The sequence below is a fragment of the Marmota marmota genome, unplaced genomic scaffold (assembly GCF_001458135.2).
Source record: "Marmota marmota marmota unplaced genomic scaffold, marMar, whole genome shotgun sequence".
Taxonomy (NCBI): domain Eukaryota; kingdom Metazoa; phylum Chordata; class Mammalia; order Rodentia; family Sciuridae; genus Marmota; species Marmota marmota.
In genome coordinates, this window is record NW_026000229.1 from 17,004,025 (window position 1) to 17,018,211 (window position 14,187).

At 36.1% G+C, this 14,187-nt stretch overlaps 1 protein-coding gene and 1 non-coding gene across 2 annotated transcripts in view; one reads left to right on the forward strand and one right to left on the reverse strand.

The window, feature by feature from the left end:
• The window catches only part of Csnk1g1 (casein kinase 1 gamma 1), a 142,357-nt gene that overhangs the window by 84,078 nt on the left and 44,092 nt on the right, over positions 1 to 14,187 (forward strand). Inside the window, 2 exon segments of the mRNA XM_048793300.1 lie at positions 9,390 to 9,541; positions 11,306 to 11,540. Coding sequence (XP_048649257.1) covers positions 9,390 to 9,541; positions 11,306 to 11,540 — 387 coding nt within the window.
• On the reverse strand, positions 13,471 to 13,584 carry LOC125613423. The gene has a single exon (XR_007343997.1). It is a non-coding gene; the product is annotated as a small nucleolar RNA SNORA26 (small nucleolar RNA).

Genomic DNA, 14,187 nt, shown 5'->3' on the forward strand with positions numbered 1-14,187 from the left:
TCTTTTTTTTTTTTTTTTTGGGCACCAGGGATTGAGCTCAGAGGCACTCGACCACTGAGCCACATTCCCAGCCCTATTTTGTATTTTATTTAGAGGCAGAGTCTCACTGGGTCTTACTAAGTTGTTTAACGCCTCGATTTTGCCAAGGCTGGTTTTGAACTCCCTATCCTCCTGCCTCCGCCCCCTGAGCTCTCAGGTGTGTGCCACCACACCCAACCTGGGTGAGACTTTCTTATGAAGACAGATAGCATAAAGGATCAGGTAACAAGTTATTTTAGGCTTTGTGAGCTGTCTTTGTTGCATCTACCCAACTTTGCCCTTTTAACACAAAAACAGCCACAATCATATAGCTGAAGAAGCTATATTTATGAACACTGAAATTTGAGTTTTATGTAATTGTTGCATGTCATGAAATATACTATTCTTTTTAGATTTTTTTTATGGTTTCTGTAGTTTGCATAGTTTCTGGTTTCTGCTGTTTGTTGCCCCCTGCTCTAGCATAACAATGAATAAAACTCCTCTTTTTTTAATCACTCCATGAATATTTGCAGAATATAAAAATAAACTCAAGGAAGTAGATGCTACCCTTGAGGAACTTTAGTGAAAAGCTTTACTGAAAGAGCTGTATCTCTTTCTCACTCTGGACATTTGAGTGTAATATGCTGCTGTACTGTGAGCTTCATAAGGGCAAGAAGCATCTTTTATTAATTCTTATGTTATTTACATATCTCTTGATCCAAAACAGAAACTCAAGAAATTGGTTAAATTGATGAGATCTTAGCATGTAAACTCCTGGAGCCACATTTCACTGGCAGCAGTGTCACTATGTTTCAGCTTCTCTCTGTTACCCTCAGCCTTTTCATTTGCTTATTCCAGCAATTCTTGATTAATTGTGTTAGGGAAGCAGAATAGAAGTATGAATGACTAATCAAAGATATCAGAATGTAGTCTCCTAATTACTTCTACAAAGACTTGGTGTACAGGAAGTGACATTGGCATTTTCACTATTACTTTTGGACTTAGGGTATAGCCAGGAACTCCATGGTGAAAGCTCTGGAATTTAAGCCTCTTAAAGGTAGGAAGTATATGCAATTCTCAACAATATTATGGCTATGGTTTTGCAGATCTTGATACTTAACTGAGCTGTTGTAAATAGCTAGAGAATTATTTGGACACAATCACATTCAACCAGTTGACATTCATATCATTTTGCTCTCAAAAGTTACAGTTCAGCGAAAATAGCTCTCTTGTCCTTCTACTTTGCCTTAAAAAGAAGGGGAGTAACTTTAGAGAAGATATTTGCAGATATCTCTGTACATTTTGCCAAAAAGGGAAAAAGTTTAATTTATAAAAGTATTTTGGAAGTTCTAGAGAAAAATTAATGACTGAAAGTTTAGAAAAAAATATATTTTTAAAGAAATTCCTGGGCTCAAATGATCCTCCTGCCTCAGCTCTCCATGTACCTAGGACTACAGGTACATCCTACTGTGCAGTGACTTAAGTATTATAAAGTTTTTATTAAAATTTCTCTGATTTAAAGATAATATGTGGGTCTGTTTAGCAAGTGAGAAAGAGATAAATTTCAAACAACTGATAGGCTTTTAGGTTTATTAATGAATTTGAGTGATAAGACACTAAAGAGGTAAAATTATTTAAACAAGTTGAATAACCTTCAACTTGAAACACCTTAATTATTGAAAAAATTATAAACAAATCAAGGATGATTAAAATATCAGAAAATAAGTTGCTGGTGCCTGGTGTGGTGATACATAACGTGTAATCCCAGTGACTCTGGAGGCTGAGGCAGGAAGATCACAAATTTCAGATCAGCCTGAGCAAGACACTAAGCAACTTAGTGAGACCCTATCTCAAAATAAAAAAACAAAAAGGGCTGGAGATGCGAAGTGGCAAAGTGCCCCTGGGTTCAATCCCCAGTAGCAAAAAGAAAGAAAAAAGGAAAGAAGTTGTTGGGGCCCATGATGTGCTATTTTGTCATATTTTCTATATTGAAGTTCTGTGACTATGGAGCTTTGGTAACAAGTGACTCTTTGGGCCACTAATTTGAGTTTGGGGCTTTGGTTCAAAACATAAGAACACTGTATTTCTGGTCATTTGGCTGTTAGGTTAACATAACAGATAACTAGACCACCCACCAGTTGTCATAGATCATATCTACCTACAAGTTTATAATTGTCTTATTTAATGCTAGGATCTGTGACAGTGCTTTCTAAGGAAAGTAACTGTTAAACAAAGCAGAGTCACATGTGAAGCAAGGATCTAAAGTTAGCATATAAGTTGAAAATTACACTTAAAGTTAGTCTTGAAGCTGGGCACAATGGCACATGCCTGTAATCCCAGCTATTTGGGAGGCTGAGGCAGTAGAATCTCTTGTGCCCGTGAGTTTGAGACCAGCCTGTGCAACATAATGAGACCCTGCCTCAAATGGGGGTGGGGGAAGGTTAACCTTAAAATCCTTTAAATCTCCCACAGATTATAGCCTAACTGGATATGTATATATGATCACATTCTGTAATTATGTACTGTACAATATGGATTGGTAATACATCAATGTATTGTGAATAAATTGTGTACTTTGCATAGTGGTACAAAGCTTATATAAACAAGGGAACATATGCATGATAACTAATGGTAGTGTTTTATGTATTTTTTTCCAAATTATATGAAATTTGGGTAAATAAATTTGGTCTTATTCTATACTACATCAAACTTTTCATTTTTTAAAATTTAAAAAAATTCTTACAAAAAACTTGACCTAAATTCTTTCTAAAACCATGTTACAGTTTAATTCTTTGTTTTCTCCCAAAAAGCTCCTTACTGGCAGAGCCTGGTGTCAAATCTTATTTTCTCCTGCCTCCCTAGGAGGAGCACCCAGTGTAGTACTTTCCATGTAGTGAGTGCTTAGGAAATGGCTTAAAGAGGAGGTGAGTGAGCAGCTAGCTATGTGTTTGTGTCTTAGTCACTGCCGCAGCCCGGCTGGCTGGGCAAAATAAGCGGAGGGTGACGAATAACTTGTGTACGTTGATACAGCAGGAGTAGGAGCCCTTTATTGCAGGACAGGAGCAGTATTTATACATTCCACACAGCTTATCTAATTAGCATAAACTAGATACATCAGTCAACCAATCAGGAATCTCTACACCTAATGGCTCGGTTTTGTTACTTCTCAAACCACTCCCTCTGACATTTTGCCAGGCACCATCCAGACTTGTTTACGAACTCTAACATTCCCCTGGCAAAATGCCAGGTGTTATTTTGACTTGTTTACAGACTCTAACAAGTCACCACTATTTTGATTACAAATAATAGAAGCTATTCAAATTAACTTGTACTCAAAAGGAGGATTTACTGGAAGAATGTAGGGACTTGTCACCAAACCAAGGAAAGAAATATACAGCCCTCACTAGGAATTGGACAAAGCACTTGGGAAACCTCTGGAGACCAAGAGAACTTCTCAGTATCCCTAACTCTTCTTTATCTGACTTTCCTTTTGCTTGGGGCCATAAAGTCTCTTGCCTGTGCTTTTGTTTACCTGCATCATTTTTTTTTTTTTTTATCACAAGCCTTCTCTTCTTCTCCTGTCATTGGTGGACCAGAGCCTCCCTTGTACCCCTTCTCCTCAATTTAAGCACCTCCAGAGATTGACGAGTCCTACTGTCCCTGTTGGAGGTTCCCAAGAAAGAAACTGACTGATTCAGTTTGAGTTAGCTTTGCAGACCTAGTTCAGAAAGTTTATTCCGGGGGTCCCAATCATGTAGGCCCCGCTACTCAGCAGAGAGCAGATTCTCTAAGAATGGGGCTTTAATAACTGGGAGAAAGGGGTGGACAGTAGGACATGAGAAAGGTGAGCTCAAACATACTTTACTTTTCTCTTTATGTAACACTTGGTTAAAAAAAAGAGACAATCTCAAGAAAACATCTTGAGATTCTCTAAGTAGGGAATAGAGCCTATTAAAATAACTCTCCTCACTCTGGCCTAGGAAAGTGAGGATTCTCAGAAACAGAACTGCCCCTTTTACAATGAATGGGTAGCCTCTCTCATTCTTTGAAGATGATGATGATGATATTGTGTCCATATACAACTAAATATATATATATATATATATATATATATATATATATATATATATATATATGTATATGTGTATATACATATATATTGTGTCCATCTACAACTATGTGTATATGTATATATATATATAAATATAAAGAAATTTAAACAAGAACACAGAAAAATCCTCTTTATGTTATCATTCCCTGCACATTTAAAATTGACTGAATTTGATTTACTCTATGTGTGTGTTTTAGAATTTTGAGGGAAGCATTATGCATTCCAAATAAAAAATTCAAATACTGTGTCATTGATTTATATTTCTTATAACTTTTTCTATTGTCGTTCTTGTTCTATGAATATCTTCCATATGCTTGGACCTGTGCTAGATGCTAACATACAAATATAATTAATACACAGTAGTCACTACCTTCAGATAGCCTTCATTAATAGGGAAGACAGATACATAGACATAGAAAGGGTAATGGGAGTGGGACTGGAGTGTTAGTGCAGCAGGGGAATCTTCTTCTTCCTCCACCATACCAATTTAAGCTCATATTAACAGCATAGTCTAGCAATATTCCAGTTCCCAGGAAGCTTGTGAATAAGATCATTTTAAAACATTTTCATCATAGAATAGAATAACCTTGATTCCTTAATTCTGAATCTAGCTGTTTTTGTTATTAAACCAACATTTTGAGTAAACTCACGATGAACTGGTTCATATTATAGAGAGGTATTTTTCTGTCAGAGAAATGAAAGGAATTCTATTTGTTCTTTTTTAAGAAAATATTTAGTTTTTAATTGTAGTTGGACACAATACCTTTATTTTATTTATTTATTTTTATGTGGTGCTGAGGATTGAACCTCAGGGCCTAACAAGTGCTAGGTGAGTGCTCTACCACTGAGCCACAACCCCAGCCCTCTATATCTTCTTTTTAGAGAAACAAACACAATGTATTATCTCTTATCTTTGTTATATTCATTATTTTTATATGTATATACATATATATACACACACATATATATTATGTCCATCTACAACTATATATATATGTTTCAAAAATTATGCTTTTGTTTTTCCCTTTCCCTAATTCCTATGAAGTATCATTTGGTTTATCTATTTCTGTTTTCTTGTTGAATGTACATGTTAACGTTGTCTTTCCTGATGGTACTTCCTCATGTATTTATAATGCCCTGATTTCTCACAGACAATGATGAGATCAGAAGAGAAAGAGTTCAATTTTCTTTTTGTGGTGCTGGGAATTAAACCCACAGTCTTGTGTGTGCTGGGCAAGTGCTATACCACTGAATTACATCCCTAGCCAAGAGTTTAATTTTGGAGAAAAAAATTATCCTGATTTTTTTTAACTTAAAAAAAAAAAACTGTATACATAATGCAAAAGAAGGAGCTTACCAAAGTCATTTTGTCTTTCACAGTGTTCTCCAGCCTGCCTTTAGAAGATAGTCATCACCAAAATATACTTATGTTTTATATTGAAATATTAATATAATTTTTTTATATCCAGGTATTAATACAAGTATAGGACTTATTTGAATTTGCTTTACAATTCAATAATTTGATTAATTACTTTTTGTGGTATGGGAATTGAACCCTGAGCCTTGAAAATGTTAGGCAAGCACTTTGCTACTGTGCTACATGCTAACCCTCCACCCCTTTTGTTTTACTTTGAGTCAGGCAGGGTCTTGCAAAGTTGCCCAGGTTGGCCTCAGAAAACTTCTTATCTTTTTGCCTAAGTCTCTCAAGTAACTGGGTTACAGACATGAGTTACTGTGCCCAACTGTAATTTGGTTTCATAAAAAGAATAAAATGCTAATTATTAGGCAGTAATATGATCAAACCAAAAACTTCAACATGGTTCTATTTCAGTTCTCAGTCTAATGTGCATTTAAAAATATCTCTACTTAGAGTAGGTATTTTCATAGTGCATTATGGAATCTTTTTAGGTAACAGCTTGGATGATAAAGAAGCCATTATCCTTGATGTGTGTTTAACTCAAGTTAAATTTATGGCAGAAGAAATTAGTTATAGTGTGAACACCTCACTTCCTATTCTGTGTACCTCGATACGCATGTGAACCATATGTGCAGCAGGGCTTATAAGAATGTTATTGATAGATGAAAAGGCTGTTTCATTGTAGGGGAAATATATAAGATAACATGGGTAGTAAATGTACATAATCTTGCAGTTTTGATTTAGAAAAGATTTAACCTGTGATTAAACAGCTCCTGTGTAGTTGACTGATTTAGGTGGGAAAACTCATTTTTGTGTTACTTACAGAGCAGATGAGAGATTGTAAAGCCACCTTAGTTTTTTGTTTTGTTTTTGTTGTTTTGTTTTATTTAGGGGGCCTGTACCAGGGATTGAACTCAGGGGCACTCAACCACTGACCCACATTCCCAGCCCAATTTTGTATTTTATTTAGAGACAGGATCTCACTGTATTGCTTAGTGCCTCGCTTTTTACAGAGGCTGGCTTTGAACTTGCAATCCTCCTGCCTCAGCCTCCCGAGCTGCTGGGGTTATAGGCATGCGCCACCACACCGAACACCATCTTAGTTTTTGATATACTATAGATCAAAGAATTCATGCCTATCTACCCCATCCAACTCTCCCACATCCATTCCCATTCCTTCATAATTACTTATAGGAAATAACCTTGTCTATTATATGTTTAGTTTTTGTTGCATTTAAAGCTTTTTTTTTTCTTTTTGTTTTGTTTTGTTTTTTTTTTTTAGTTATAGTTGGACACAATACCTTTATTTTATTTATTTTTAGGTGGTGCTAAGGATTGAACCCAGCGTCTCACACGTGCTAGGCGAGTGCTCTTCCACAGAGCCACAACTTTAGCCCTAGGCAGGAGTTTTGACTGGCACTGTTGTTATAAATTATAGACATTACTCAAAATACTTTTGTGAATTCCTAGTAAACATAGGAACTTCTGGCAAGAGATGCCTAGATTTGGTACTAAAGATTGTTGAAAACAAGATCATTTGTCTCATTTAACTGATCCTTAAGCACTGGCTGCAAGTCTAGAAAATCATGCCAATATTATATTTCTAAGGAGGCATGACTTTTAACTTTGTACTTTAGGAAGAGGATTTTGTGCCCAGATATGCAATTTAGCCAATTTAAAGGAATAAAATGTTTATTAATTAAGATTAGATTTGGCTGTTTAAAAAAATTCAAATAGGTGTAACTCAGTCAAGGTAGAGATTGATTTTTCTTTTAGTTAAGAAAAATCCATGGGGCTGGGGATGTGGCTCAAGCGGTAGCGTGCTCGCCTGGCATGCATGCGGCCCGGGTTCGATCTTCAGCACCACATACAAACAAAGATGTTGTGTCCGCCAAAAACTAAAAAATAAATATTAAAAATTCTCTCTCAAAAAAAAAGAAAAATCCAGAAGCAAGGAAAGTCCAACATTGGCATGGCTATTCCACAGGAATGAAGGACTCTTCTGGTTTTTCTCTATCCATTCTTGGAGCTGTCTTACATTCTCAAGGTGTAATGACTTGAGAACCTTCAAAGAATATCTCCCATTTGAGTAAGCTCCCTTGAAAGAACTGTTCTAGAATGACCCCACCCAGTGATTACTGTTTCCATGATTGTCAAGTGAGACTAGAAAGTTTTAACTGAGTAAGTTGTTTTTTGCAACAGTCAGAAGTTCTGTTATTAAATAGGAACAAGGGGGAATGGATATTGGGCAGGCTCCCGACAGAGTGTACCACAGCTAGCTTTGAAGAATGTAATATTGTATTAGGAAAATACAATTGTGGTGGCATCAAAAATATTAAATAGGACATAAAAGGTTTCCTAACTCCATCTACTGTGTATCTGATAGTAAAAGCAATAAATCTCTAGGGTAGTGTTTTATATTGGATTTCTTAGCAGGACTCATTGGAAACAGCTGTTAGATTTTGTGTATTTTAAATAAACTGAAAAAAAATGACTTCTTCAGAACGGCAGGGGGGAAAAGACACTTCAAATTACTCCTGTTTCCTTATTGGAGAGACAGGGAAAATGAAAACAACCACTGAAGTTAGCTGGAGCAGATTATACCATATTAGATGATACAATCCAGGAATGAATATACTGAAAGAAAATGTTAATGTTTAGTATTTAAGTGGAACAAGACAGACTAATGCAGTACATGAAATAGTTAAATATTGCTGTATAGGCCTATTTAACTATAGCAATAAATCACTAACTCCAGATATATAAGACCTTCCCTGTAGAGTAGGATATATTAGATGTATATTACTCTGCCCGTATTTCACCCCTACAAATAAGATGAGAATGGGAAGATGGAGTTTTGTTGTCTAAAACGCTTGGAAGTAGAAGCTAACAATAATTAATGTCATATATGACTGTGGACTGGTTTACATAAATATGTGAGATAGAAATATTTCTGCTCTGTGAAACCGGATAATTTTTTTTATGTTCTATAGTTTCACAAATATGCACTGTTATCATAATGCCAGTAACATGTGTTTATTGTATGCCTCATATTTCCAGTACACTTTAAGGGGGGAATTCATTCTCAAGTTGCCACTTTGGTAAGAAAGCCTAGGTTTTGGCATCTTGTAACTGTGAATTTCAAATCTTGGGAAAACCAAACCTGGTTTTTGTTTTTGTTTTCCTCTTCTTTTTCCCTTCATAATTGCTTATCAGCAACCAAATGCTAAGTGTCTGTTGACTTTTCTCCAGCTGATAGAAAACAGAGCACTACAGAGACTCCCTGTGAGAAAAGAGCCAGTTGTGCTGGCCTGGGGCCAGGCTGTACCCTCTCTGACTTCACCCCTTCAATCTGAGTTCTCCATGGGGCAGCAGTTGCAAACAGCTCCATGTGGCTTTGGCAGGAAGCATAAGGAGTGCTAATGAAACTAGCTAATGCAACAAGGTCAATTAGCCTGGTCTTTGAGCTCAGCGAGCCTTCCTTTGAACCTTTTATGATATTGCATTTTCAGGCATCCTTTGGGAAGAATAGTTTACACTCTATTCCAATAAGGGATCAAGGACCATTCTCTGTTTTATGTAGCAGTGGAAATGCCTTTGGCACTCTGGTATTAAATAATTGCTTATTTGAACATATTGTGCAATGACTTAGCCTTTCCTACACATTATTAGTTTCCATTGAAGCTATTGTGCTCACTTTAACTTTTCCAGTAGGGACTGTGAAAGGAAATGGAAATTTTACAAATTGAACTTTATTTATATCTTATTCACTGTTAAAGCAATTGTCTCATTCTTTGTTTTTTGTGTCTCCCATTCTATATCTCATTTCCCCTCTGCTTTCAGGTGAAGGTCTCCCACAAGTGTACTACTTTGGACCATGTGGGAAATACAATGCCATGGTGCTAGAGCTTCTTGGCCCTAGCTTGGAGGATTTGTTTGACCTCTGTGACCGGACATTTACTTTGAAGACGGTGTTAATGATAGCCATCCAGTTGGTAAGTTGTCATTGCCATTCCAAAAGGCCACTCCCCCGGCCATATCCTTATGGGCCTTTTGGTTATTAATTAGCTGTGAATTGGTTTTTATAAGCTAATGGCATTCTAGGAAGTTGGCTGGGGCAAAAAGTGTTAACTCAAAGAAGTCACACTGAATCTGCAGTTTGCTGTATTTTAAGAATTTGTACCTTGGAGCAAAACCCTGCCCTAAACTGAAGTAATAGTATATAATTTAGATTAGAAAGAAAGAGGATACTTAGATATAGTTGTAGTGTCAAGTAATTTCTTTAGTGTTTTATTTATAAATTTTAAAGGTTTTGTCATGTACTCTTCTTTCACTGTAGCATTTTAGAAGAGATTGAGGGTGTAACCCCCTGCACTAACCTTCATTCAGAGTTGTGTAACCAAGAATTTGCCTTAGTTCTCTCCTATTACACACTTTAAACTGGCCAAAAGGCAGCTCTTGCAGCTTCTCCCAAATTATATACTGATACCAGCTTAACAAACATTGCAACCATTCATTTGAAAAGTTTGACAGGCCTTAAGAGAAAGGATACAGATGCATCTTTATTCATTTGAAATGCTAATGGTCTTACCCATCCAGTAAAAAAATCGGAAGTATTAGAAAATTGATGGGCTGTGGTTGTAGTCGAGTGGAAGGATGCTTGCCTAGCATACATATGTGAGTTCCTGGGTTTAATCCCCAGGACTGAAAAAAAGAAAAGAAAAATTGACTTTGACATCTGACTCTAAATGTCTAAGCTTCCTTTTCTATATTAAGTAAGTAGAAAAACTTGGTATATAAAAATATTGAATGAAATTTGAAATAATGTTGCGATTATTATTTGGTTATATTTACTTTTTTGTTTTTTCAGTTGTAGATGGACACAATACCTTTATTTATTTATTTTTTATATGATGCTGAGGATCGACCCCAGTACCTCACACATGCTAGGCAAGCTCTCCACCACTGAGCCACAACCCCAGCCCCAGGTTATATTTACTTTTAAATAAAAGTTGTGTCCCTGCTACTGACTAGCTTTCTGATGTCAGGCCAGTGTTAATTTCTCTAGACCTCACTTTCCTTATTTCTACAACAGTGAGAGCTGGATGGGGAACTATTGTCCAATTGAGGATAGGAGATGTGGTCAGTAGGTAGATGTGTCACTGGACCTGTCTCAGAGGCTCCTAGTTGTCTGACATCCTACCTTGGGAATACTTCTTTCCTTTTAGTTAATCCCAGTCATCTTTTGGAAAATGTGACATTATGAGGTAAATCATTTTAGCCAACTGTACTATCTTCCTATTTATAATCTTGACAGTTGTTATTTATTTGTGAAAGAAAGTAGTTTTTTGCTTTACAAGTCAGGAAAGTAGACGGTAAAGAAGAGATGTTTTATTTTTATTTCAGTAAAAATTTATGTTGAGGGCTAGGGATGTGCTCAGTGATAAAGTGCTTGCTTTGCATGCAAGAGGCCCTAGGTTCAATGTCTAGTGCTGAAAAAAAACCCAACAAACAAAAAAACATTATGCTGAGCCAGGCGCAGTGTGTGCACCTGTAGTACCAGATACTTGGGTGAGGAAAGATAAGAGGATTGCTTCAGCCAGGAAGTTCAAGACCCTGTCTCCAAAAAAAAGGGGAAAATGAAACAAAAAAAATCCAAAAACCTTATGCTGGCAAGAGAAAATATTTTCATGTTTTAATTGCAATATACTTATTTAAAGTATTTCCACCGTTTTTTTTTTTCCTTTTTTCTCTTTTAGCTATCTCGAATGGAATATGTGCACTCAAAGAATCTCATTTACCGAGATGTCAAGCCAGAGAACTTTCTGATTGGCCGACAAGGCAATAAGAAAGAGCATGTTATACACATTATAGACTTTGGACTGGCCAAGGAATACATTGACCCTGAAACCAAAAAACACATACCTTATAGGGAGCATAAAAGTTTAACTGGAACTGCAAGATATATGTCTATCAACACGCATCTTGGCAAAGGTGTGTTTATTTTCTGCTCCATGAAAGGGGCAGGTCATTAGAACAACTTTCTATACCATTAACAATTTATCCCCATTGTTCATTACAACTTGTGGTACTTATCACAAGGTAAGTGATTTTTATGTTTGAGAAATTGAAATGATAGTTGGGCGTGGTGGCACATGCCTGTAACCCTCCTGCTAAGGCAGGAGGATCTCAAGTTCCAGGCCAGCCTTGGCAACTTAGTGAGATCCTGTCTCAAAATAAAGAGTAGAAAGGGCTGGGGATAAAGCTTAGAGACAGAGCATCCCTGGGTTCAATCCCCAGTACCAACCCCAAAAGAAAAGAAATTGAAATGGTAAAGTAATGACTTTCCTGAGTATCTAGTAATGAGTTTGGTACTTACAGACCTATGAACTCCTATATGACCATCCTGAAAAGGACCAAGCTGATGTTTGCATTAAGGAAGCATGCTTCACTAAAACAAGGATTAGACTTCTGTTCACTGCATAATTCTTTAAAGAAGAGATTCTGTTTTATACATTGGAAAATATATTTGGTGGGGCTGGGATTGTGGTTCGGCGGTAGAGCACTTGCCTAACGTGTGAGGCACTGGGTTCCATACTCAGCACTACATAAAAATAAATACATAAAATAAAGGCAATTTGTCCATTCATAACTAAATATATATATATATATATTTGGTTTACCATGAGTCTTGTATTTTATTGGCAATTAATAATCTGTATAGGGGCTAAGGTTGTGGCACAGAGGTAGAGAGAGCACTTGCCTAGCATGAATGAGGCACTGGGTTCGATCCTCAGCACCACATAAAAATAAAATAAAGGTATTGTGTCCACCTACAACTAAAAAATAAAAAACTGTATAAATTTTACTAAAATCTTTAATCAAAACAGAAGACTTCCTTATTAATTCGAGGAACTAGCTGGAAAGAGTATGTGCAAGAGAAGCCTAAGGAACAGTGGGAAGGCCAAGCTGGCAGAGCCCTGGACCTCATGCTACCTTCTCTAGAAAAGCTTCTGTTTTTATTTGTTTTATAAATCAGGCTTTCTTGAAAATTTCTACTTGGAGAAAAGATCTAGGTGATTAAAAAAATATGTTTGAAAATCAAATCCTAGAGTATAGACATGTAAACAGAATATTATCAGGTTCATATTCCCTGACTCAGCTAATTATATAAGGCTTGTAAATATTAATGAACTGCTACACACTAATAGGTTATTTTGAAGACTAATGTATCAATTCACCAAGTTGCCTTATTAAGTAAACTACATATGTATTCAAATGAGAATTCTGTTGATAGTGAAGAATAAAATGACATTACACAGTAGTGTGAGACAGCTTGAATTAAAATCATGAATGTTATCAGGAAATTTTTTTAAGTTACCATATGGAAATCCTCACTTTACTGAATGTAATACTTTAAAATTAAACTAGAAGGTCCAGTGCTTATCAGTGTCATTTCAGACAAGTTACTTAATCTTCCTAACACTTATTGGTAAAATGAGAGTAATACTTCAGCAGGATGTTTTGAGGGTTAAAAATGGATAATATATGTGAAAGCACCATGCCTGTTTTCGTTTGTTTTCTATTGCTAGAACAGAATACTTGAAACTGGGTAATTTATAAGAAAATAGGTTTATATAGCTCATGATTCTAAAAGCAGGAAAATTCACAATCAATTGATTCCATTTGGCTTGGATCTCATGCTTCATAACATGATAATAGCCACCTTTCCACAGATTAAGACAACCTAATTTGTATTATTGAATGGTTGAGATTAGCGTGAGAACACTGGGTTACATTATCTCTTTCATTCAACAAAATATATGTAACCTAAAATCACAAAGGTAATACAGGTAAACCAAGTGCATCTTTCTGATTGGTAAAAAGCAGGCCTTTGTGGGGTTGAAGAGTGTTTTTGTTTTCCAACTATAACTCCAGATAGGATCCAAAGAGGAGTTTTGCAATCTCTTCCCTGATTTTTAGGGAGGACTCCTTTACCCTTTTTTGTTAGCCTCTTAAAGCGCTGGGAATGAAGAATTTTGTGTCCTACTGGTTTCACTGGTATTGAAATCTTTTTTCTTTGAAAATAAAATATCCTCCATGAAAAAATGAGGGCCTGTGGAAATAATGAACACAAGTGTGAAGTGTTCAAAGAAATATGGAACTGTTTTTTACTTTTATTGAAAAGATTTATTTATCATGACTATTTTAGAGTGGTAGAGCTGGAAAATGATTTTTCCATACTACCTACACTTTAATTTCATATGAGGAAACTGAAGCCCCATATTGGTGACTTGGCCATGCTTAATTTCAGTTTCACTGGATTAAATTAATGGAAATGATGAACCAAGACCTAGGTCATGGACCTAACTTAGGAACCATTGTTTTTCCTATTATCTCATATTCCACAGCTATTTTCCCCACAGTTCTCAGGACTTAAAAGTGTCATTATTATTTGAGTAAGTTTGAAATGTTTTTAATTTCATTTTATAATTGGCTTTGCCATGAGAGAAAATTTTTTTTCTATGGGCCTGTATAATGCTGAAAATGTGGAGAGTTTTGCCCTCTAGTGCTCAACTAGCTTAAATTCTACCATTTGTGTGGTAAGGTTTTTTCCTTCCTTCCTTCCTTCCTCCCTCCC